At 59.0% G+C, this 26,046-nt stretch overlaps 1 protein-coding gene across 3 annotated transcripts in view; it reads right to left on the reverse strand.

The window, feature by feature from the left end:
- The window catches only part of TP73 (tumor protein p73), a 51,704-nt gene extending 33,222 nt beyond the window's left edge, over positions 1 to 18,482 (reverse strand). Inside the window, exons 1-3 of one of the 3 annotated variants that reach the window (XM_074334219.1) lie at positions 18,394 to 18,482; positions 8,747 to 8,842; positions 8,356 to 8,479 (exon numbers count right to left, since the gene is read on the reverse strand). In XM_074334219.1, the coding sequence (XP_074190320.1) occupies positions 8,356 to 8,479; positions 8,747 to 8,811 (189 nt within the window). In that variant the 5' untranslated portion in view covers positions 8,812 to 8,842; positions 18,394 to 18,482. Of the gene's footprint in view, positions 1 to 1,722; positions 1,985 to 8,355; positions 8,480 to 8,746; positions 8,843 to 15,126; positions 15,217 to 18,393 lie in introns of those variants that run through there. The other 2 variants (XM_074334220.1, XM_074334221.1) reach the window with 2 other exon arrangements.
- Positions 18,483 to 26,046: the final 7,564 nt, after the last annotated feature.

The following is a 26,046-nucleotide window of genomic DNA, read 5'->3' on the forward strand; positions in this document are numbered from 1 at the left end:
CCCATCTGAATAAATGGCTCCCTTCACCCAGTCACTTAGGTCAAAACGTCAGTCACCCTTCCCTTCACATCCAGCCCCTCAGCAAATCCCACGTGGACCCATGGCTCCCACCCGGTCCCAGGTGCAGCGTCCGATGCTCCCAGCATCGGCCCTGCCCTCCTGTGGCCTGTTCTCCGCAGAGGGTCCTTCTGGAGCTGTGTGGGATCATGCCTCTTCTCCCTCCGTAAGCCTTGTATGCAGTAGGCGCTTAGTAAGTGTTTCCTGACACCCTGATGTCTCTCCCTTCTGAAGGCCTGCTGCTGCGGCTGCACTGTCTCTGTCTGTGGGAGCTGTCTGTGGAGCAGGGGGTGGCTCCGCTCCACACTACGCAGGGGACAAAGCGCTGTGTCCTGTCATGCTGCTCCCGCACAAGGTGACCAGTGCTCAGGAAGGTGGGTCAGCCCGGTGGGCTCTCAGGAACCACCAGGGTGACCACAAAAGTTCTCAAGTTCAACCTCGCTCTTCATTTGGGGCTTAAGGGGCTTTGGCCCAAATACCACTCCTCTCTTGGTCATGTCCATGCAGTGGGCAGGGTCACACACACTGTCCCTTTGGGACAGAAACAAGAAAGGGAGGCGTTCTCACAAGTCAGCCTGACCCAGCCCAGCCCACCTGGCCGGGGCATGGATACATCAGGGCAGCTCCATAGTCACTTGCTGAGATAAAGGATGAATGAATGAATGGACACAGTTGCCCCTGCTCTCGGAGAAGCCTCGCAATGGCGTGGCTGACCGTTGCTGCCCACAGCTCATGTGGGGCGGTGACGTCCGTGTCCATAGAGCGGCGGGTCCACAGCTCCCACCCCGGCCCCGGGACACACCGCACAACAGCCTCACCACTTCACTAGAGGGAAAAGCTTAGACAAGAGTCCCCCATGTCCCTCAGTACCCACGGCCCCCCCTCTATCTGCCTCCCTGCAGGGAAAACGGCCACGTGCGGGGCAGCTGCATCCCCCCCACCCCAACCTGTTCAATTAGCAGCCTGATACCTGCCTGGCCCCAGGGATCTGGCAAGTCTGGAAATGAGCTCAGGTCCCCGGGGCTCAGGCCACAGGGGCCAGGTATAAGCTGCAGTCCCTTCCTTTCCCTCTGCCAGGCCAGATGTCCCTCTGTGAGGCCAGCTTTCTGCAGGTCCTCGACCTGGAGCTTGGACCCACACCTCACCAGCCCTCAGCCAGCGAGAAGCACTCCTGTCTGGTCAAATGATCAGGTTCCCAGGTGAGGATGCTCCTGGCCTCGGCACAGGTGTGGTGGCCTCAAGCCCAAGCTCCGGGGAGAAAGGCGATCTCCAGGGGACCCTGAGCCTGGGACGGAGCCATCAACCCCAAGCCAAGGAGCTTCAGAAACTCCCGTGCCTCCAGGCAGCCACCCAGCCCTGACCAGACACCCGCCCGCCCTCCTCTGCCTGCCTGCGGGTCCTGCCCAGCCAGTAGACACTGGTCCCCTGAGCTTCTCCAGGATGGACAGGCACCTGCTTCCATGCTCGGGACCTGCCCCCACCCTGAGCGCCTCCTGCCTGCCTCTGCTCACCCTGGATGGCCACGCCCCCCCTGGCAGCAGGTGCCCGGCCAGGACACAGATAAGAGAACACCCCTCTGAGCCCTCCACGTTGGCGAAAGCCCCACCGAGTCCCCCGAGAAGGATGGAGACAGGGTCCCCCGATAGATCTGAAGGGCGTACCTACCGTGGCGAAGTGCTGCATGGGGTCACTGACGTACAGCATGGTGGGCGCGTGGGGGTCTGCACACGCCGGGGAGCTGGCGTGCTGTGGAACGAGGCATGGGTCTGGGTGGCCAGGGCGCAAGGGGCAGAGTGGCGGCCAGCGGGTGGTGTGGGCCCGGGAGAGAGGCTGTGCAGCTAGCGGGGCAGGAGCCGAGGACGCTGCAGGACAGGTGGGCTGTCTGTTGGCATCCTCTCGCTCGCCCTCTCCCTTAGTCCTGTCAACTCGCTGCATCTAACAACAAAACGGGCGCCCACCCCTTCGCCCTCATGACTATTCATCAGAGCCCAGGCAGGCCTCAGCTTGCCCACTGGTGTGCTGGACCGCACCAAGGAGCTGCCCGGGGAGGGGGCGGCGTACGGGGCGAGCGGCCCGCTCCACAATTAAGCTCCACCCGCTCCGTCTGAGACACCGCCCCCGGAGGCCCTGGGAGCCACCAGCCTCCGCCCCTGAACACGAGGGGGCCAGCCCGGGTCCCTGAGACCTCTGTCTGCAAGGCCAGGCCACCCCAAAGGAAGAGATGGTCGGGTGGCCCGGCACTCGGGGCGGAGCCATCTCCCTCCTGCCCAGGGAACATGGTGTGGTCCACTGGGCCACCCCAAAGGGCTGAGTGGAGAGGAGAGACACTCGGGGAGACTGCTGCCCCCAGACCCCCCAGGGAGCCTGGCGATGGAAAGGGCAGCCCGGGGGTGGCCCCATGCAGCAGACTGAGTGGGAGAACCCAGAGCCCACACACTCCGGGCTGCCCACCTGCCACTCCCTGGTCTTGTCCTTGCTGGAGCTGAGTCCTGACACAGAGGGAGGTGGCCCAGCAGAAGACGGCTGGGACCCTGCCCATCAGAGTGCCAACTGCCCGACCCTCAGCATGCGGGGGACTCTGTGTCGGGGGTCGCCTAGCGGGGACATCACGGGGGCCACCACCACTCCCTTCCTGGGGAGTCGGAATCTCCATTCTGACTTAACCATCTTTGACACAAAGTTGCCCTTGGCACAGGGGTCGGGACCCTTGCTGGACTCGGGCGGGGCGTCAGATAGACACAAACAAATCACGTGACTGTGGACTGCCGACCTCAGGTTTCTAAGCCCCCAGCCGCTTCTACCCCCCCCCACACAAGAGCCTAAAAACCTGCGAGGTGCTGGAAAGACACCCTGAGATCCTCGTTTTCTGGCATGTTCTAGCTAAACCCCCGACCACTTCCAGCCTCCTGAGGAGCTGAGGCAGAGGGAGGCACAGCACACAGCTGATGGAAAGAAAGCAGGCGGGGACAAGCTTCCAGGCACTGTCCCCGAGGGGCTGGCCTGGGTGCCCCAGCTGAGGCTCAGGGCCTTGGCGACAGCTGTGGGAAGCGTGACTCTGCTGGCCTGCACTTCTTATTCTGTGGCTATTAGATCGCACTGCACAAGTGTCCCCCACTCACAAGGAGACAGGCGAGGAAAACAGAGGTTTGTGGGGTAGGCAGGGGCTTGGGAAGGGGTCTGCAGGTGGGGAGCTCTGGCTGGAGCCTCCCTTGCCCTCAGATGGGGAGCCCCCACCCTGACCGACTGGGGAGGGTCTGTCCTTCCGTGCAGTTCCTGAGGGATGGTGCTGGGCAGGTGGGCTGGCTGAGGGACAGCGCCAGGGGTGGGTGGGGTGGGGGGCGTTGGGTGAAGTTGGGCAAATTCCCCGACATCTCAAGTGTGTCCTCATCTGTCAAGGGAACAATTATTGGAAAACAGCCCCAGCTGGGGCTCCATGCACAGGGCTGGTTGGGAGAGGGGCCGGGTAGGGCAGCCTCTTCTTAATTGTGCCAGTTTCATAAATAGCAGAAAGGGGAAAGCAAAAGGAAAAAGAATTTGAGGTGAAAGATGCCAGAAATGGGCAGGGTAGCACAGGGGAGACTAGAGGTGGGGCTCACTCCTAGGTGGCCCCCATGTCCTGCACAGCCCCTCGAGGGCGCTCTGTGAATGTGATGTCACCCAGCATGAGTTACAAACCAGTCAACTGTAAATTGATCAAAAGAGATTCTCCAGTTGGGCCAGGCCTCATCAAGGGAGCCCTTCAAAGAGGAAGGGAGACGTGGCCTCCAGGAGCAAACGGCCAGGTTGTGAAGGGGCCGTGTGGCAGGGTATGGCGGAGCTGAAAATGGTGGCTCTTGGTCACCAGCCAGCATGAAAGTGGGGACCTACGTTCTATAGCTTCAAGGGACTGAATTCTGCCAAAAACTAGAGCCTGGAAGAGGTCCCCCAGCTTCAGGCAAGACTGTTGTCCTGGCCGACAGTTTGAGGGCAGCCTGCTGAGACCCTGAGAGGGACGCAATGAATACACGAGGGATTCCTGACCCACAAGGCTGCGAGCTAACACGTGGGTGTCGTTTGCAGACACTAAGCATGTTATGTAGCAATAGATAACAGATACCCAGGAGAGGAGGCATAAGGCACACACCTCGGGCAGAGGAAGGCCAGGGCTCTGCGGGACTGTGGGCCACTGGGGTGGCCCAGGGGCTCGAGCCTGTAGGGCACAAGGCTGGGCCCCAGAGGAACTGCCCAGCGGAAGGTGGTGTCAGGTGGGAGAGGCCGTCTCTGCCAGCCCCGGTGCAAACACCGAAGGCAGAGGGTCCTGGGCAGAGGGGCTGCACCCCCACTCCCTCCCATGCACAGCAGTGGTGACGGCTTTTCCCGGGGGGCCTGAGAATGACCATTGTCTCCACACTGTGAACCTGGGCACATGTTTCCAGCTGTGAAAGTGCAGTGTCCACTTTGCGTGTGTTTCTCCAAAGTCCTGGCTGTCCAGGGGCCAGAGGTGCTGGAGACGGAGCCCTGAACCTCGCGGCCTCCTGCTTTGGGTCCCAGCTCTTTCCTCCAGGCGGCCCCACAGCCCTTGCAACTGATACCTGCTGTTCTCATTCTTACTCAGTGGGGATTCCACGCCACTTTCCACTTCCTTGAGACTCTTGGTGGGTTGACCACCCACAGGCAAATGGCCCTGGGCCAGGCAGGGCTCAGCTCTGTGGACACCAGAGATCCTCCCCACTGAAGCCTGTGGAAGGAAGGGCTCCGTGCTGGGGGAGGGGCATTGGGGTCCCCGAGAGGACCAAAGAGCTGAGCCCACTCCCTGCCCCCAAGCCCCACCCCCACCCTTCCTTGGTGCTGCAGACTCTCCTTGAGGAGGGAGCACCTGTCCCCTTCTGGGGGCTGCGCAGTTTCCTGACAATTCCTACTCTGAGGTGTATACACTCCAGAGGTGCCCTCCCTTCTGGGCCTGGGGAGAGATGCCCCTCCACACCCAGGAAGGCTGCCTTGGGTGACCGCTGGCATCTCTGAGCCCCCGGCATCTGTCCTGCTGTGCAGTTTGCTGGTGGCACCTGGGCAGTGGGCCCCTGCTGGCTGCAGCCCTACCCACGGTGGCCCATCTGCCCACAACAGCTGTCACCAGAGAAAGGAGCCAGGAGAGGCGGGAAAGGGCCCAGGGAGGGAGGGAACTCTTGAAGAACGGGCAGGGGAGGAGGGGGCCCCATTGACTACAGGGGGTGTGGGGAGGAGTGGGGGCAGTTAGCCTTGTTGAGCATCTGTCGGCTTCCCCTTCCTCCATCTCTCCCTTTCATGCCTCATCAGAGCTTGGAGGAACCTGCCTGGTCAGCAGCACAGCCAAGGGGGGGAGACCCAAGCCCCCCCCCAGACTATGGAAGGCACAGCCCCAGAAGACCATTGCCCCCCAGGCGAGGACTGTGCCTGCATAAGCCATGCCCTTTGGCTGGATAAGCCCCAGGATGGGGGGACAGAGCTCCCGCCCCAAGCCCCTGGATGCACTGGGCAGAGGCCCTTGGGCAGAGCAGCCAGGACTGGGTCTCTGAAGCTGGCTGCCCTCACTGCCTGGGCTGCGCTGAGTCTTTGCGTCTGGGCACGGGAGGCCGTCTGCGGTGAGGGGTGGGCTACAGCAAGCGCATGGGCAGTGCCCAGCCCGGCCCAGTGACTGCTGTCACGATGGAGCCCGGCAGGACCAGGATGAGGTGTGTGGGCGCTGGCCGGGCAGCGCGGTTGAGGGAACCCCCCTGAGACTGAGCTCTGCACACAGGTATTTCATGGCCCACTTTTGCTACGAGGCGTGTTGCTACCTGACAGATTTTCTCTCTTGCTGTTTGCAGAGGTTGTTGGCCCCACCCTCGTTACCCATGGCTGGTGAGAGGCTTGTCTCCCCCTCCACGCCCAGACTCAGTACCAGGCACCCTCCTGGTGGTGTCGGGGAGTGTATGCCACCTGCAAGAACCCAGAAGTGGCCCCTCTGGCTCCCTGCACGCAGGACGCCCTCCTGGTGCTGAGTTTGTGCGGTCTCCCCAGACCTCTGCCCTTGAGGAGTGAGCCTGGCTGCTGGGTGGGGGTGGCTTCTGGAACTTGGGAGACAGACCTCTTAGGAGGCTGCATTCAGGGGTCCCCTTGCCCTGGAGCCTGGTGGCGGCTCCTGTCCCACCACAGAGGGAAGGTAGAGTTAGAGCCTGACAATTAGCTTTGTCATGGTAACGCAAGTGCCTGACATGACACTTGAGATGGCCGAGGCATCCATCTCAGACATGCTTCTCCAATAAGCACAATGCCCACCACACGACTGGGTGGAGCCAGGCTGCCCCAGCCGCAAGTTCCCCTTTCAGGAAGCTCTGGGCAACCTAGAGAACTGACTGCTAGAGTGACCCTGCTTCTCCCTTCCTGCTCTTATGATTCAAATAAACCAGTAAAGAGTGAACCCTTGGAATCCTAGGCCCCCACCCTCGACCCCAGTGACCCCTGTGCCAGGCGAGTCGGGTCCCTGTCGGAGCTGAGTGATGCACCTCGTGCTTCTCATCTCCCTGCTGGTTGCATCCTGACATGATAAGACCCACAAGGGCTGGTCCAGCCACAGCACTGGCTCCAAAAAAGGAAATGTCTGTGGGGTCTCGCTGCAGCCCTGAGCGTCACTATGCATGGCCTACGACCAATCCCAAAAAGAGGGGACACTGATGTCCAGGCAGGGGGCTGGAGGCTCAGGACCCTTTGTCCCTGGGGAGCAGTTGGCAGGTCAGAGAGTGTCCCTTCTCATCCTGCTGTAGGACGACACTACTGGCCCATCCCAGGCCCACCTTTCCCAGCATCTGCCTCGGTTTGCTCACCTGTAAAATGGGAGTATAGCAGGTGCTAAAGTCAGATGGGCTATTCCACCCTGATGATCTCCTAGTAGAGGCAGGAGGCTGGGCCAGGGAGTTAAATCCCTCAGTCTGAGGGTCCTCAAAGGTAGAGGCATCACAGGGGCTCACTGCCCGCCAGACCCCACCACATCCTGGGCCGTGGCTGCCCAAGCAGCTGCCCTGTCCTAGTGCCATGGGGGCCGGCGGGTCCTGCACCAGCCTAGCATTGAAACGGACACAGACAGAGGACACAGGACCCTCCTGCCTCCTCCCTCACCCCACTTCATCCCAACTCGTTCATGTGACTGGAGCCCCCACAGCCCCCACTATTCACCAGACGTCCATGGTGTCTCAGACGGGTGTATGTTGGGGTGGGTTGGGTGAGGGGCTCCACGTTCTGGAAGAGGGGGCTTATGGAGGGGTCCAGGCTCCGTGCCCTCCTGGCTTCCAGAGTCCCCAGCACTGCCTGCCTCCTGTGTCCTAGCCCTTGGCCTGGCACTGGTGCCCCCGAGACAGACGCCCTTAACTGTAGGAAGGCCAGCAGCCAGCAAGCAGCATCCAGGATGCACCTGCGGGGTTTCTGTTTCCCTCACACATGCAGCAAAGTTCCCTCGACAGCTCCCCACCTGAGGGAGCCCTGGCGAACAAGGCTTGTGGGCAGGACCGAGCAGCCCCAGGGTCCGGGGGGCTGTGCCAAGGAGGCCATCTCAGAGGGGTGCTGGGGACAGCAGGACCGCCGGTCCTCTCCCAGGGCCAGGGGTCCCCCTTGTGTCCCACCTGTTTGCCACCCGTGTCCTGGCCATGGGTGGCCAGAGAGAGGCAGGGATGCAGCCACACCCAGTTACCACTGCCCTGCACTCTTGCCAAGAAAAATGCCCAGCATGGCAAGACCTGAGTGGGGTGGGGGGCGTCCATTGCCCCTGCAGCCCCCACCCACTCTACTTCCTCAATTTTCCTTTGGGACTCTGTTCCCCATAACTCAATCCCTGTGGTGGGGGAGCCCAAGTTATTCCATGCCATCCTGATCCTGTTCCAGGGGACCCAGGTCGACCAAGGAACAGGGCAGGCTCAGAGACGGGCATGTGACCACATCTGGACCAATGAGAGGTGGCCTGTGGCCCTACAGGCCAAGCAGCCCCGGGGGAAAGGGATGCTTTTGAGCCTGGTACCCTTCACCACGAGAGGAGAGACTGTCTAAGAACAAAGCCACCACGGGAGGGCAGGGCCAGAGACGGAGGCAGCTGTTAAATACCTGGATCCAGCCATGCCTGAATCCACTCCTACCCCTGGAATGACAGTTATGTAAGCTGATACAGTTTCTGTTTTGCAATTGAAGTGTCCTGACAAAGCCACAGAGGAAGCTATGCACCAGAAGCCCCCCCTTCTGGCTCGGCAGGCTACTGGACAGGACTGTCCACACCTACTGCCCCACCCCAAGGCCTCCGCAGAGGGCAGCCCCACTCACCATGACGGACGGAGTGGCCATGCCCTGCAGGTGGAAGACACCCATGCTGGCCTCCACGGCACCCACCTCCTCGCTGCTGCCCTGGCTCGACTGGGGCAGGTCAAAGTAGGTGCTGTCCGGCTCCCTGGGAAGAGGGCACACAGCCATCAGCCCCAGACCACCCAGACCGGAGCTCGGACCAGCCCGTGGCCAACCTCCCCTGCTCTGTCTGGCTGCCCTCAGCTCCCACCTGCCCTGCCAGCCTCTCAGGGCTGGTGTGAGTGCCAGGGAGGCACGAGCACGTGTGGGCTCTGTCCCCTGGACCTCTCCTGGCTCCAACCCAGCTTGTTCGCCTCGTCCTGCCCCAGCTGGCCTGAGTCCAGCCTGGGGGCCACTCAGAGGAAATACTCACAGAGAGCTCCAGAGGTGCTCGAACGTGGTGCCCTCGTCGGTGGCCGTGGAGGTGGACTGGTTCATCTTCTCCACACCCTACTCGAGGCAGCTTGTTCTGGGGGAGGAAGAAGGAGTGAGCCCTGTGGACGGCGTTCTCTGTGCTCCTCGTCCTGGGGTGGGGGGATCGGCAGGGCCAGCGATGACACGCGAGGACACCGCTCGAGCAGCGGCCAGGGGGGCTCTCATCCTACACCCCCCACTCCCCACCCCCCAGCTCATCCTGCCCATTTCCAGGGCAGGAAACTGAGTCGAGACCCAGGTGAGCGGGCAGGCGCTCAGCCTTGCTAATGGGCAGGCCTGGCTTCAGACCCAGCCGGAGTGCCCTGGGCAGGAAGGGCTCCTCAGGGCCACCACCTACGAGGGGGGTGACAGCAGCACTCCCTGTGTGGACGGCTGCGGGCTGTTGCAGCATGGATTGAACGTGTTCATGCTGTGTCCGGGCACAGTGAGCCCTTGAAGACGTGTGGCCGTCACCACTACCAACTGTGTGTCTAGTTCCAGCCTGGAGGCTTGAGCCAGGCTTGGGGGCTCCAATGTGCCAAGACGTGGGGACAGCTCATATCACAAATCACTCCCTCCGGGGACAGCAAGTGCAGGGCACCCCAGAGGCGGGAGCAGAGCCCTGGGTTCGAGCCTTGCTGTGTCCACTGCAGACGGCCTTTCTGAAGCGGGGTCTGTCCTGCAACTTGACATGAATGACCGCTGGCCCCACGAGGAAGCTCACCAAGGCTGGGGAGCTGTTCTGTCACTGGCGTGGTGCCACCTCACCATGGAAGATGCCCAGGGGTTGGAGTGCCCCGACCAGGGGCCCTGCTGGCCTTTGTCCCTGCCATTGCCTCTCCTGAAAGTCTCCGTGCCCAGGTACCACCTTGAAGTGGCCCTTGCCACACAGGAGGAGGTAGCAGTGACCAGGCTGGACTCAGCTGGGGCCCTTGTCCCGCTGTGGGAGGGAGGGGCAGGAAACCACCGCCCCACTCAGGCCAAGGCGAAGTCTCCTCTAGGCGGGCCTCTGGGTCCTTGGCAGGGGCCTGCGGGACTCAGCCCAGCCACAGCCTGGCAGCGCCCAAGCAGGCAGGCCTGGACCTGCCCACGATCATCAGGGGAGGGGGGGGGTGTCCGCAATCTGTCACTTTGTCCCCAGGCAGACAGACACTGTTGGAGGCCTGTGGCTTGCCCCAGGGCCATCACGGTCCCTGGAGCCGTGGCATGAGCCCCGAGGGCCACCGTAGGCTCCAAGAGGTTATGTGACTTGCTGAGGTCACACAGTATAACTGTAAGTGCAGGAATGGCCGAGTGGTTTTCTCAGAGTTAGAAATCAACTTAGTCGTGTCTACCCCAAAGCTTCAGCATACAATCCACAGGGTTTTAACGCACTTGCATGCTGCCTCCTGGGCTGGGAGGTCACTGCCAGCTGGGCTGAGCTGTCCAGAGGCCAGTGCAGCTGAGTACTGGGCATGGAGCAGGCCCCCACGTAATTCAGCATGGGGTAAACTTGGGAGGAAGTGGGCTGGCCACTGAGCTGAGGCCAGGCAACCCGCCTTCACCCACTCCCCGGGCCAGCCCTTCGTGGGTGAGCAGGAATCAGGGTAGCCTCTCGGTGTGGGCCGACATGAAACCTGACTGGCCTGGGCCATTTGCTCCACCTCCATCATTTTGCTGACGGATCCTCCAAACCCAGAGATGGAAAAAGCTTTGTTAACGTCACATAGCGAGTGGGTGGCGGGATCCCATCTCCCGTTCGTAATAATCAGAAACAGCCCAAATGTGCACCAACCGATGGATGGATAAACAAATTGTGGTAGGTCCACACAATGGAATATTACTCTGCCATCAAAAGAATGATGCCCTGACACAATGTGGTTGGACCTCAAAATACTATGCTCAGTGAGAGAAGCCAGGTGTCAAGGACCATGTGTCCTAGGGTTCCATTTATGAAGGGTCCAGAACGGGCAATGCCAGAGGAGACAGATTGGTGGCTGCCAGGGGCTGGGGGAGAGGGAGGGGGGCTGACTGCTAATGGGTGTGGGTCTCCTTTGGGGTAATGAGAATGTTCTGGAACTGGGGAGGGGTGGTGGCTTCACAACATTGTGAGTATGCTAGCCATCACTGAATTGGTTCCCTGAAAATTGTGGGAGACAGAGACAGAGAGACACACAGAGAGAGAGACAGGGACAGAGAGACAGACAGACAGAGTGAGACACAGAAACAGAGAACAGCATCGCCTGTCTGCCTCCTGCTGGCTGGCCTGGATCTGGCCCCGTGGACGCTCGGCACTGGGATTCAGGGGTGGGATGGGGGGCCCTCTGTGCAGGGCTCCCTGGGAGCCTGTCAGCGAAGCCGCACTTTGACCAGGTGCCTGAACGTGGACACTAGTTTCATGTTTGAAGTGACATTGCTTTTCACTCTCCTCTGCGTTCTTACGTTGCACCCTTCCTTCCCACAGACCCTCGAATTAACAAAGGCATCCTTTTTGTCTGAGTACCCCACCTGCTGTGTCCCGGCTGCCATACCTGGCCAGGTGAGCGCCACCAGCCATGCACGGGAGCAGCTCAGGCACTACAGGGGGCCGAGCTGCATGGGGCAAAGCAGGGGCTTCCTCTGTGTCAGGACATGGGACCCTCAACCGCACCCCAGAACCATCATCCCCAGACCTCAGAAGCAGGCCCCAACTTCGGCTGTCTACCAGCCTCCCCCAGGACTTCCACTCCTGCTCTTCATTGGAACAGTGAGGGTCTGGATCCCTGGCCGTCTTACCTAGAGGACACCATGGAACCTGAACCAGGAAGCCACACAGTGCTGTGATGTCCAGCTTCCCTGCAAAACTCTGAAGGGCTGGTTGTACTAGACCCAGGACCCCCAAGAACACAAGTGACGGAGCCACAGACCCAGTCCCTGCAGGCATCAGGGAACACCTGCCACCCCGGCAGGAGCTCGGCATGGGAAAGAGGAAATGCTGATGTTCGGTGAAAGATCGGAGGTGCAGAGACTCAAACACTTCACCCAGAACCCCCAGGCTGCCCTGGACACTCCGATCCTCTCTACCCGCTTATTTACGGTTTCACTTTCTATGCTTTCAGTTGCCTGCAGTCAACCACAGTCCAAAAATATTCAATGGAAAATTAGAGAAACGGGGCAGCCGGTTAGCGCAGTTGGTCAGAGCGCAGTGCTCATAACACCCAGGTTGCCGGTTCTATTCCCACGTGGGCCAGTGAGCTGCGCCCTCCACGACTAGAGTGAAAAAAAAACGACTTTACTTAGAGCTTATGGGTCCTGGAAAAACACACTGTTCCCCAATAAAAATTAAAAAAAAAGAAAATTACAGAAATAAATCATTCGTAAGTTTCAAATCGCGCCTTTCTAGGAGTGTGATGAAGTCTCGCTCCTTCTCGCTTTATCCCGCCCAGGACGTGAATCCCCTTCGTCCCGCGTCTCCACGCTGTACACGCTGCCCGCCCGTTAGTCACTTAGTAACCGTCTGGGTGATCAGACGGACTGTCACACTATCCCAGTGCTGTGTCCACGTCACCCTACCTCCCTTAATATGGGCCCCAAAGCGCAGGAGAGGGGGTGCTGGCAGTCGGGTGTGACAGAGAGAAGCTGTGAAATGCTTCCTGGAAGTAAAGAGGCGAAAGCTCTCGCCTTAATAAGAAAAGAAAAGTATCAAATGCTGAGGTCGCTGAGACCTACGGTGAGGAAGGACCTTCAATCTGTGAAACTGTGAAGAAGGAAAAAGAAATCGGTGCCGGTTCTGCTGTCGCCCCTCAGGCCGCAAAAGTTCCGGCCACAGTGCGCGAGGGGAGCTAGTTAGGAGGGAAAAGGCCTTGAACTGGTGGTGGGTGACGGACAGGAATCGTGTTCCGAGTGACGCAACGTGCTTCCCAGAAAGTGTGGCGCCTCTGCGAGGACTTCAGCAAGGGACCCTGAACGGTGACCGACCACAGGCACTAGGTCTACCCAGCAGGTCGCTGTCACTGTTCTACTTTATCACTAGGCCTGTTGTTCGTCTCCGACTGGGCCTCATCTGTAAACTAAACTCCATCGTAGGTATGTCGGCACAGGAAAAGCTAGTACATGACGGGGTCTGGTACCCTCCGCGGTTCACACACTCCTGGGGTCTTGGGACGTGTCCCCCGCGGGTAAGGAGAATGACTGTGGGACATTTGTGGGTGTCAGATATATGAGGTGCGGCATTTGTGGGGGCTGGACGGTCGTGGAATCATTGCATCACTGATTCTGCCCAGCCCGTGCTCCAGGCCCTGCGGGAAATTTCCCCCAAATATTTATAACTCAGGGAGAGTCCCAGGGCCTGTAACCTGAGGCTCTGCCCCCACTAGCAGGGCCCTGGGACCCCTAGAGACAGGCAGGGCTCTCTGGAGAGCAGGCACGCTCCACTGATTTCTCAGGGTGACTCACAGTATCTCTAGGTCTCAGCTCAACCGTTTTCTGCTTCGATCACCAGTGGTGGGGGAGGGGATGCGGTTCCATACCCCGCGCACCCGAAGGGCCCTTCTGCTCCAGGTTGCAGCTGTAGGCCTGGGGGGCTGCTGCCCTGTCTCCCTGCTTTGCCCAGCCCCCCAGTCTCTCATCCACAGCTTCCCAGCCAGAAGCACAGCCTCATCGGGACCCTTTGCCTGTCCTCACATATCCTCTCACTATCCCCTTGCCCTGTCCCCACCTGTTCCCTCCCTGCCTCCTACCCTATCCCTTTATGTCCTCTCTGTCCCCACCTGCCCCGTGTGTCTCCTCTGACCCCTGCCCTGTCCCCGTGCACCCCAGGGGGGGCTGCCTCCATGCTCTCCCTTGGTTCATGACCCCCACCCCGCCCATCCGTGTCCTTCCAGGCCAGGCCAGGACTCGGCCTCCTCTTGGAAGCCACTGTCCTCCCTGACTCCTAATCAGGACGCTCCTGTCCTGTTCCCATCACCTGACACCCCTTCAGCTGTGAGGCCCACAGGGCAGGATTGCCGGGCATCCTACTCCCCCACCCCCCACCTGTCGCTTCCCAGGGTTCCATGGGACGACCTTCCCACCGGTTTTGCCCAACCCTCTGACCTTAGTCTCAGGGGTTCCTGCTGCCCACCCTCCCGTAGAACCCAGAGACAGAGGGTGGACGCGTGGCCTGAGCAGAGGGAGGGACAAGGTGGGGTGTACACTCCACCCTGGTGATGGGGACACTGACGGCTTTCAGGGAGAGGGCGGCTTTCTTCAGTTCAGCAGAGAAAAGACCCAAGAACTCCATTGTCCCCCGACCCCCCAAACAATCCATCTCAGTTGTTCGGAGTCACACGATCACCATGCTGGCGACCCCCTTCCCACTGTCTTACTTTTATTTCAGTAACCTAGACGGACTGAAACCTGAGGTGGCAGGTAAAGCCAGACCTTCACGGGAGGGTCCCTTCCAGTCACCCTGTGGCCCTGTCCCAAGGGGACTGCAGAATGTCCCCCCGTCCAGAAGTCTCCTACCTGGGTGGAGGGGTCAGTGGCCCCCGTACATTGTGCTCTCCTCAGGGCTGCGCCCAGCCCAATTCCAACAGGGCACTCGGACCCCAGCCTCTTGGGATCCTTGGTGCTGAGAGGCCTCTGCTGCCCCAGCTGCCCCCAGAACAGGGGTGGCCCTTGCCCTTGGGGTGGGGTGGGGCCGGGGTTCCGCCTGGAACAGCCAGGAGGCCCCCCTCCTTGTGGAGCTAAGGCAGTGCCCCTCTTCGCCTGCCCCTCCCGACTGCACCCTGACCACGTGGCCAGAGGAGTGCCGGGCAGCCTTCCGGTCTGGCTCACCAAATGAGATGGGGTGGGGTGGAGTCAGGACGGGCCCCTGGGCCAGGGCTGGCCACAACTGTGCCCTGGACCTACTGCAGAAAGACTGGGCCCTGCAGAACCTACTGAGGGGGCCGTGGCCGAGGCCTCCAGCAGCCTGACCCGGCACCCTGCTTCCCTCTGCCCTGTGGCCCAGCCCGGGAGACCGAGTGCTCGCGATGAGACAGTTTAGCCTCCCCACCCTGAGGCAGGGTGCTGTTGGGAAATACGAAACAGCTGGAGGTGCCGGTTAAGAAGCCCTCTCTCCCTCCTGGGCCCATGGTGGGGGCAGATTGGAGCGACCCCAGGAATCCCCCAGGCGCCGCTGCTGGCCTTTTACCCCCGACTCCAGCTTCTGTCCCGGGCACCAGCTTCTGTTAAGGCAAGTGGTCCCCGCCAGCAGCCAGGCCAGGGTGCGTGGTGCCTCTGATATGTGGGCCCCATCTAGAGAACCATGAGGTTATCTGGCAGGTTTTAATCTAATGGGTGGCTCAGCACCGACAAGGGCTTCATGCCCTTCTAGAAAGAAACAATGGTTGAACAAACCTCCAGGGTCTACAAATGGCTCCGAATTCACGGGGACGTTTGCTGAGAGCGGCCCTTGGCTGCGCAGAGTTGGGGAGAAAATGACGACGGTCCTCACACCCTGCGGAAGAGGCTGCCACAGACCAGCTCTCTGGTAGAGGAAATTACATGCACCAAAACGAAACAGAAAAAAAAAAAAAAAAAAACCACGCAAAGCATCACTGAGCTCCAAATGGCTGGCAAGCCAGCGCAGCAGGTAGGTCATTTTACTGAATGAGGTGGAAACATGCAGAGGTTAGGCCACCCAAGGGCACACAGCTGTCCCGAGTGGACAGTAAAACCCAGCGTCTGGCTCCAGCGTCCTCACTCTTGACCCCTGCACTCTACCTGGCTTGTCCTCGGGAGGTTGGCAAAAGAGCCGACCCCCTCCCAGCCTGCATTCCCATCTGCCCAACCGCACCAGGCAGCCTGCCTGGGAAGTCCCTTGCCCACACATCTGCACTGACACACATCGAGGTCCTACCCACATCCAAGGCTCACTGCTGACTGTGACCTTCCTCCCATCCCCCTCAGCCCTCCCCATGATGCAGTAGTAGCCTCTTGGCCGGTCCCCCTATTTCTGCCTCACCTGATGTCCCCAGCATAGCATCAGACTTGGTGGGATCCCACCGCCACCCCTCTAGACTCTGGGCTCTGATCTCAGCCAGTATTGAATCAGAAGGCATCTTCCTGGCCCATGAAGCTCCCAGAACCCGCCCCAGCCCTCCCTCCCCAAATCACCAGCTTGTGGCTCGGACACAGACGCCGAGGGGCTGGCTCCTGCCTTGCCCCATTGACCCTGCACCCCTTCTCTGGTGCCTTTGCAGACCACTACCCCAGCACCTGCAGAATGTGTGGGGCCGACATCTGTCACAGGACAGGCCCTCGGGGAGCTCTCATCAGCCCTGGACAGACGTCTGCTTCCTCTTGTCTCCCTCCGCGAGTCATCGGTCCCCTGAGGGTTCCGTCACGGCCACACCACCAGGACCCAAGAGTGGCCCGTACACACCAGGAGTGCAATCAATGCCTAAGTGTGCAGGTGGCAGGCAAACAGCTGCTGGCACAGGAGCCTTGGGGGCCACCTGGGACCGGGTCGTCCTCAAGTTTTGTCCTGACCACACACCACCTGCTCCCCCAGCAGGCTGCCAGGCACCCCTGCCCTTTCCGCCTGTCTCCTCCAATCCCCCCACCCAGCCCTCTTGCTGCCCCAAGGGGCCACACTTCTATGTGCCAATGGCCACCCCGGGAAGCACCTGCTCTGCATCTGGAATCTTCCCCAGACAAGCACGTGGCTCCTTCAACCGTGCCCTGGATGGTTGTGTCCAAACCATCGTCCCCACCTGGCCACCCTCCTCAGGACACCTCACATCCCTCAAAAAGCAATGCCCCACTCAGACATGTCGTCCCCCTGCACAGACCCTCCCCTCCCATGCTCTGGGCTCCTCGCTACAGGGCCGCCTCCACCCCAGCTATGGAGGCCACGCTCCTTTCCAGTGCTCAGTCTGACTCCCGAATCATGTTCTTTTCTTGCTCTGAAGGCAGCTTACATCTGACACGACTTCATCTGTGCTGCTGTGATGTTCCTTGGTTCCTCCATCCATCCCTCACTCCTGAAGCATCCGTCAGTGTTCCAGAGAATGGCATCTGCCTCACTCCCGCTCCCTGCCCCCCTGCCACCAGGGCACCGGCACCCCTGCCCCCAGCCCTGGGATGGTGTTCCTGCCAATGACACCCAGAATCTCCTGCACCCACCCTATGCCGGCCCCCGCCCAGAGCCCTCTGTACTTTTTGATCTCAATTTTCAAAGTGACCTTGGGAGGAAGGCACTGCTGTGCCCCCCTCTCCAGATGTCCCAACAAAAGTTCCGACAGGCCGGGCTCAGCCAAGGACAATCCCTGGATGGCCCTTCAGGTTGCGGAGGTGGGACTAGTGAGGTGGGTTGAAGAGGGGACAGGGCCCCCCAAGGTCTCAGCCAAGGTAGGGCTCTGAGTCTGTGTGCCTCGGGAAGTGGGTTGGGAGGCTCGGCTCCCAGAGAGGCAGTGGGGTTTTCTTGGGGACGGCCACCCTGGCTGGTACATCACGGGCCTGCTGAGCCCAGGGCAGGCAGGGGACCATGGAGCAGGTGGGTGGTGCTGGGATGCAAGAGGGGACAGGAGGGCCTGAGGACGCGTATCCTGCCTCGGGGCCCTTCCACGTCGATTTACATTGGTTAATGCACTTTTGAGTGAAGGGCTTCAACCAGCCGCAGATTCAAGGCCTGCAGTCGCCTACCAGCTGTGTGCATGTTGGCGGGGGGCGGGGGGGGCTCTGTTCTCTCATGTGTATCATGAAGATGGTCGCACCTATGGCGCAGGATTGATCTAGGCAGGATTCCTGGGCGTCGCGGGGCTGTAAAGCATGACTGCCCATCTGTGCACTGGGACCATTTGCGTATCTGCAATTTAGTCATCTCTTGGTCAATCTCTCGCCTCAAATGGCCCCGGGCAGGGACGAGAGGCAGCCACTCAGCCTCCCCACCCTCCTCCTCACCACCATCATCGTGCACGCACACACACGTACGTGCACACACACTGCCTTCCTCACAGAGAATCCCCACAGCAGCCCCTTCCCTCAAGTGCGATGGGACCCTGAGGACCTCTGGCCTCGGGAGTCCAGCCATGTAAGCGGCACAGCGGTGGCAGGTGGGCCACACACAGGGAGTGACTCCTGCTGTCCAGGACTTGGTGTCGCCTTGCAGGTGGCCAGGTGACGCCAGGGAGACCAGGGCAGCCTCTGAGGCTCGGTGCAGGTGAGGGGAGCTGGGAAAGCCGGTTCTAGGTTGGCCCCATCAGGCTAAGGAGTGGTGTCCCCCAGCTAGGCAAGCCCCAGGACCTGCCAGCCTGGGTATGGCTCTATGCCTCCTGGGCAGGAAGCGGAGAGAGTTCCTGGCAGTCCACGGCAGGAGGTGATGACACCAGAGCCATTTCTGTCCCCGCCCAGTCTGTCCCCAACCTGGGGCCACACAGAGTGCCATGCAGCAGCGACCTGTCCTTGTCACCCAAGTCCTGTCAGGGGAATCACTGGCACAGCCTCTCTGCACTGGCCTGGCCACCAACCTGCCCCTGGGCACTCCATTCTGGGCACCAGGTGGGAGGCAGTGCAGAGCAGGCTCTGCACCGAGTGGCCTGGAGAAGCCGCTGTGCAGGGGGCCGGCAACAGGACCCCAAGCTCGTGCCTGAAAGAGGAGGGCCAGGCTGAACCCAAGCCTACCTTGGCCAAGCCTGGGCCCGGAGGGTCGGTGCCGAGGGGAGGTGGCCAGGAGGCCGGCTGGCTTGTGGCTGGGCAGGCAGGCAGGCGGTGGCAGCAGCGTCCTGGTTGCCTAGGTGATGACATTGGAGCGGTGTGGCGGCCTGGAGCCTCAGGCCCGGCCAGGGTGGGGCGGAGCGTGGCCCAGAGCCCTGGGGCTGGAGGCCAGCCTCTGCTCAGTGCTACCGAAGCCATGCCTGCCGCATGGTGATGCCCCTGCCCATGGGAACCTGAGTTGGGCAGTGGGAGCGGGATTGGAGCCGGGGTCCCTGCCTGCACCTCCCCCACCCCGTGTTTGCTCGCTTTTCCTCTGCTTCTCACTGTAGAAATTTCCCAACACACAGAAGGAGAGAGAAGGGTGCAATGAATCTGTCCCTGGCTCCAGCTTCAGTCTGTCCCCAGCCACAGCACCTTCTGTCATTTCACTGGTCGGTCATATGGCAGTCGGGCTGCTAACAAATAAGGACCCGCCTTCTTCAATATGGGGTCCACCCAGGAAATTATTGTTATTCACCTGTTTTGTCCTACCAACACACACACACACACACACGCACACCCCTTCCATCTGACACTGGCAGGAAGCCTGGTGCTCTCACCTCCACCCCCTGGGGCAGCCAGGGGAGGCCAGCATCTGGGCTGTCACCTGAGGGAAGTGGCTCTCACTCAGTAGCTGCTCCTGATGAAAGCGTAGGGTGACGGCTGTGGGCTCCCGGGCTCCTGCTGCCCAGCGGTGCGTGTGCGGGATGCAGACACGTCTGTACAGAGCTGTGTCCATGTGCAGTACGTTTGTGCCTGGCGTGAGGCTGCACGAGGGGAGGACAGGCGACTCAGCAAGGGCCCCCACTGCCCGTTCAAAGCTGAGTGGATGCATCTCAGCCCCCTGGGCTCCTGTGGGGGTGACCTCCCGGCACGCCCCTCCCACCCACCTCCTCCCCTGTGGAAAGAGGAAGGCCTGAGCTCAGGGAAGCTGGTGGCTGGCCCTCAGGGCTGGGAGGTGGAGACTCAGCCCCAAACGCTTAGGGTTGACATAACCCTGCGCTCCCTCCCACAGCCGCTGACATCCTTGTGGAGACAAAAGGGGGTGGAATGGCTCTTGAGTGATGCTCTCAGCTAGACCTCTGGCCAAAGAGCAGTTGACATACAGTGACAGCAGCCACCACTCGGGGTGGGGCATTCAACGGGAGTTCAATGAGTATCGTTGTTCACTGTCTCCCCACCGTGAGACATGGTTTGGAAAGCTCTTCCCTTGTCCTAGGCCAGGACCCACTGTTAAAGTGGGACGTCCAGGTGTGACGTCCAGGGCAAGCAAGGCCTTGCTTATTTTGATGGGGATGAGAGCGGAAAGGGGACTATGTTCAGACACACGTTGACTAAGTCACCTATCGCTGCTGCAGAAATGACCACACAGCAGCTGAAGCAACATACATTTACTCTGTCACGGCGCTGCAGGTCAGAGTGCAGAATGAGTCTTATGGGAGTATCCGTAGGGCTGGTTCCTTCTGGAGGTTCCAGGACAGCCTCTGGTCCCAGGCCGTCCCAGCTCCAGCGGCCGTGCACATCCCTTGGCTCGTGGCCACTTCCTCCCTCCTGGAAGAGCATCGCTCACCTTCTGCTTCCCTTGTCACGCCGCTGCCTCTGACCCTCTGCCTCCTTCTTATAAGCACCTTTGTGATGACATTGGGCCCCCAGACACTCCCGAATGATCACCATCTCCAGATCCTGGATTTAATCACAGTGCCGTTCGCCTTGTGAAATAACATAGTCGTAGGTCCTCGTCGTAGATTAGGACGGGGATGCCTTTGGGAGGCCATTATTCTGCATTCAATGTCCTTCATCCAGAGGCACGTCTTGTGAGCCACCTGTGCGTGCGTGTGTGGGGAGGGGCCCTAAAACTGCTCTGGGCCTCTGAGCTGAAACCTCTGCTTCACGCTGCGTGCGGATTGTGCGATGCTGCTCTGAGGTCCCAGGGCCAACGTGGACTCATTTTCAAGATTGAATGGCTTCCTGGGGTGCCCCATTCCTGCCTGGGGACAAGGACAGGCCTTTTCAACGTCAGCGGTCTCCCTGGCTCATAGCCAAGGGCAGGCGAGGTGGGCAGGTGGGGGTCAGGGGAGCCAGCAGGGGTGTCGAAGACTGCTCATCCCCCACCCCGCCTTTCACTGTGACACACCCTTCCTCTCCTCTGCTTCCTCCAGCTCTTCAGTATTTCCCAGCAGCCCCTCGATGAACAATGATGAGTTCCTGAAAACATGGTTGCAAGTCCGACGTATCTCAGTGGACACACAGCAAATCCTTCATACACCGCCCAACATACTGCTTATTATGCTCCATTTTACAGATGAGAAAACTGAGACACAGAGACACTAAGTAACTTTTCCAACCTTATACTGCTAGTAAACAGCACAGCTGGAACTGAAAAACCATGATGAAATGCTGGACTAAACCGCCTATTTCAGACGTATCCTGGGCACCATACTTCCTGTGTTTCAAGCAATGTATTTATTTTTGTTCTTGGCAATTGAATACATGGTCAGCTGTCTTACGTCTCATGAGCACCAATCTGGCCAAATGTTTGTCACTTTTGGCACACCTTTGGTATGTCCGGTGGCCCTGCTCTCTCTGCTTCCAAACGCCAGCGACAGTAGGCTTGGAGGGGCCGATGCCCCAAGGCTCAGCAAGACTCCACTGGTTCCAGCTGGTTCTGAAGGCCCTGCTGTCTTAGGTCCAAGCACAGCCCATCCTGCCTGGCAATCAAGACCCATCCCCACCCCTGGCCCTGAAAAAAGGATGCCCTGCTTGCTCTGGGGCCCTGGTGAGCCCTGAGCGTGGGTCCACGTGCATGCCCGCCTCATCAGCCCTTGCCTCCCACTCATGCTGCCTGGCCCTGAGGAGGGGGGTCCTGGGTTAGGCTAGCATAAGTGATGGGCGAGGCTGATGGTTCTCTAGCCCCCAGAACAGGGCCTGGTAAACTGCAGGTGCTCAATAAGGAATGATAAGTGAACAGACCAAGTCCTCAGTGAAATACCACGTAGCTCAGCTCCCTTTTCTGAATTTTGAAATCTAAAAAACTCAGAAAAAAAAAGGTTTTCCTTGCTCAAGGCTCTTCTTGGTCCTTGCAGCCCGTTTAGCGTGAATATCTGTATGGGTAGAGGCAGACACATGGGTCAGCTCGATTGTGGGGCGTTTCTATCAGGACCGCTGGTGGTGTTACAAAATATAGGATTCAGCAGCTATGCTACTTTTCTAAAATAAATTGTTTTTCAATCTGAATTCTGAACCATCAGGGGCCCAGGGTATGGGACAAGGGATGGTGGGTCTATGGAATCATAGACCGTTTGTACCATACGGCAAGTCCAACCATGTACCATAGGGCAAGTCCAGTTTGAAAGGCCCCAAGGCCCAGCTATGAACTGACCAGACAACAGCCTGGTGTGGCACTCCCTGGAACCACGCAGGCCCAGCTCTCCGCTGTCCCACATCCTTTCTCATCTTAAGAAGCCAAGCTTTGGGGGCCAGTGGCTCAGGCGGTTAGAGCTCCGTGCTCCTAACTCCAAAGGCTGCTGGTTCAATTCCCTCATGGGCCAGTGGGCTCTCAACCACAAGGTTGCCGGTTCAACTCCTCGAGTCCCGCAAGGGATGGTGGGCTCCACCCCCTGCAACTAAAATTGAACACAGCACCTTGAACTGAGCTGCCACTGAGCTCCCAGATGGCTCAGTTGGTTGGAGTGCGTCCTCTCAACCACGAGGTTGGCGGTTCGACTCCCGCAAGGGATGGTGGGCTGTGCCCCCTGCAACTAGCAACGGCAACTGGACCTGGAGCTGAGCTGTGCCCTCCACAACTAAGACTGAAAGGACAACAACTTGACTTGGACAAAAGTCCCGGAAGTGCACACTGTTCCCTGGTAAGTCCTGTTCCCCTTCCCCAATTAAAAAAATAAAATCCAAGCTTTGAAAGGTCACATGAACACATAGCAGGTCTGGGGTGGATTTGCTCCCACTTCTGGCTGACTCCACAGCTGGCCGTCCTCACCATGATTTGTCACCTCTGGCCACCATGGGATTTTTGTCAGTGGAATGTCACCAAATAACACAAATTTCAAAAAGTGCACACAGAGCAAAGCAGGTGTCCCCCCCACCCGTCCATCCCAGACCCCGGTTCCCCTCCCCAGAGGCTATGCTGTCATCACTTCTAATGAGAGTGGGTTTGTCAGGAGACAAGCAAAGTGGAAGACAGCAGAGGAAAGAAAGGGAGTCAGCCACTTTAGAAGGTCCCAGAACTCCGGAAAAGCAGCTGCCAGGATACTAATGCTTTACACACCGTCCACTCACATCGAGCCTTTCTCATTTCAAAAGTGTTTTGCGTACATTACTCACTGTGAATTTCACGGTCGAAAGTCGCCTCCTCTTTCTATGACTCTCATACGTTCAAATATCACATCACCCAGATGAAGGTTGGGTCGTATTCTTGGAATTACGTTGACCTTCATCTTCCACTCGACTACTTTGCTTTTTAATCAGAATTCATTATTTTCATATTAACCCAATTAGCGCCCTGTTTACCAGTACCTCCTTTTTTAATTTGCAGCTTCATCCTAAAAGCTCAGGGAAACGTTCACAATTTCGTTTCTCCTCCCTCGTCACTGCCAAATAATTAGACAAGGAGCGTCCCTGATCGAAAATTAACAGCCAGGAGCAAGTCGGAGCATGCCTTGCTCCTAAGGAAAAAACTGACAGGAGACTTCTCCTTGCAGGCAGTCACTGACCACGGAACCCGAATGTGAAAGCGAAAGAGGAGGGCCTCTGAGGGGAATGGGGTTCCCCTCCGTTACAGCCTAATGACCAGCCCCCGCCTTCCTCTGTCACCTGGGGAGCCCGGCGAGGTTTGCATGGCATGCAGTGCCAGTGACTGAGGGGCACAGTGATGGGCAGTCCTACCTAGCAGGGTCATGTGATTTGTTTATTTAATCATGTGCCCTGCCAGGGACACACCTTTCTCTTTTGGAACCCCAAGGGCATCTGGGGAGGGCAGCCACCTTCTCTGCAGAAGTGAGACCCCTCTCCTGGCCACAGAGACCCTTTAAGACACCCCATCCCCACATCACTGCACAGGAGGGCAGGACCCACATGGAGGCCCAGCTGCTCTGGTCCCCACACTGGCCTATCGCCCACACAGCCCCAAGGGAGTGTGTGTAGGAGCAGTCTGTCTGGCAGGTGGGCACCGCCCAGGTGAGCACCACCCAGGTGAGCCCTGAGGTCGGGAGGCTGCAAAAGAGAACATCCTAGGTCTTTCTCCCCTATTTCAGCCCAATAGTGAGAACATGGCTGAGAACATCCCTTTTACAGTCCGGGGGTGAGGGGGCATCTCTCCTGTCCATTTTGAAGGGCACACTGCAACCCAGGAGTCTGCGCCCAGGAGAAGCCAGCTGCCCAATTAGCCAGGTGCTTTCCCAGATACTCGCCCCTCCAGGGCTGGTACCTCAGAGCAGCAGGTGAGCAATTAGCCCCTGGCCCTCCCCATAGGCACCCCAGCCTCAGGGGTGACTCACCAGCTGGCACTGGGCGTGGACAGCAGGGACAGCCGCCTGAGCAGGGTCACAAAAGAGCTGCCCCAGCTGCACAGGGCACCGGCCTTGGCTGGTGGGAGGGCGGGACGGGAGATGCCCAGGTCCTCAGTGCCGCCTGGCGAGAGAAAGGGGGGTTGGGCCAGCCTTTCCTGGGCACCTCGTGTCTGCCCTTGGGGGTTCTCAGGGTGTCCCCAAGGGCCACTCACAGGAAGGAAAGGCTGGGTCCTCCCCAGAGTGCGGTGGCACAGGTTCCTACAATACAGGGAAGCAGGCCCACGACCCCACCCCCTCGCCTACAGATGAAGAGCCTGGGGACCGGCCATGGTGGAGTCAGAAGCTAGACCACCAGCCCGGGCCTGACGGCCGAGTGCTGTGCCTCAGGTGTAGCAGGCAAGGGTGGCCTGACTGGCACCTCTACCTGACCTTAGTCACATTGTCTGCGCTTTCTGACTTTGGCGCCCATCTGAGAGTCGGGGTGAACGCCCAGACACACGGATCTATAAGCAAGTACACCAGAGAGACATGACAACCACCTGGTGTCATGGCTATTACTCATCCTGGCACCCAAACGGGAAATCAGAAGCGATGGGGGTGGGGGCTGGAAGCCCAGAACTGCACTGCCCCCTCCCCCGCCTCCTGGGCCTGTTCTGGGACAGCCCCTGCCTCCATCCCAGGAGCTCGGTCTTGGGGGAACCTGATTCCATGTCCAGGGCTCACAGAGTATCCCCGCCACTAACCCTCCAGTGCCCGCCCACCCGAAACGTCTGCTCCACAGCCTGCGATCTGCCTTTGATGTCCTCGTCTTCTCACGCTGTCCCCAGCAGAGCCCTTCCTGCTCCCTGGGCTCTCCTGGATTCTGTCCCATCTCTGTCCTGCTCTCTCAAAGGCGCCTCCTGAGACCTCTCCTACCTCTACAGCCACTCAGTTTGTGGTCAGTTGTTATGGCAGCCCCAGGAAACTAACACAGGTACCGCAATACTGAAAAAGCCAATGTGTGGTATAGCCATGCGTGGGAATCTTTATTCACACACCCAGCCAGTGACACGGCCCAGGAGCAGGTCTAGTAACTCGTATGTTCCACTTGGTGATAAGCTCAAACAAAATTCTGAGATTTCTGCAGCCACTGTCATGCGCAGAGAGTACGGGAGATTCCGACTGGAAAGAGTCACATGAGCTGCAAACATGAGGGAAGTTTGTTGTCTACATTCACAATCAGAGGAAATGCTGAAATTTACCTTGAAGTGAATACAAATAAAGGTGCCAGTTGCCCCCATTCAAGTTCTCCGCACCCCTGATGTCTATACTTGTGTTTTAGGTGGTCTGGAAGGGCCCCCCTACATGAATGTCCCATGGTACTGGGAGGTCTGGGGACCGAGTCTTGTGTGTAGCCAGACCCAGGAGCGAGGAGGGTCCAGCAGCTGGGAGCCCTCTGAGCACTCCTGTGCTTTGCACTGTGGGCAAGTGTACAACCTGTTGAAGCCTCAGTCTCCTTGTAAGGGGATAACTTACAGTGTCTACTTCTGTGGGCAGCTGTGACGGTTACAGGGAAAAAATGTGAACCATTCAGCGAGGTACCAGCTTAGCCACCACTGACTGGATGGCAGCCATTAGAGCAGTATTCAGTAAACTACTGTTTGGCTGAATATTCTTTCCCTCTTTGGGTCTCTGATTTGGGGGAGCTTGTCCTGGAAAAGAAAGCACTTTTCACAACGGGTATCTGCCTTGCAAAGGAATGCTGGCCAGCGAGTGGACAGGGAGGGGGCCCAACGGAAGTTTTCTGACAACGTGTGCACGACGCAGAGCCGACTTCTGTGTAAGCTGTCCTTAGCGTACCCCAATAGGCAAAGAGAGCTTTCTAGAAGCCAGAATCACTTGTCCTTTGCATAACACACAAGGAAAGGATTTTCCAGGCGTCCTCTGCAAAACCTACCTAAAAAGGCGAACTTTTAAAGAAAGACATTGTATGTTTCAGTTACGTATCAATGGATGCTGCCAATTACAGGTGTGTTTTCTGTGTTTGTGAATGTAATGGAGGCATTGGCAGGGGTAAATT

The sequence above is a fragment of the Rhinolophus sinicus genome, linkage group LG06 (genome assembly GCF_036562045.2).
Source record: "Rhinolophus sinicus isolate RSC01 linkage group LG06, ASM3656204v1, whole genome shotgun sequence".
NCBI classification, from domain to species: domain Eukaryota; kingdom Metazoa; phylum Chordata; class Mammalia; order Chiroptera; family Rhinolophidae; genus Rhinolophus; species Rhinolophus sinicus.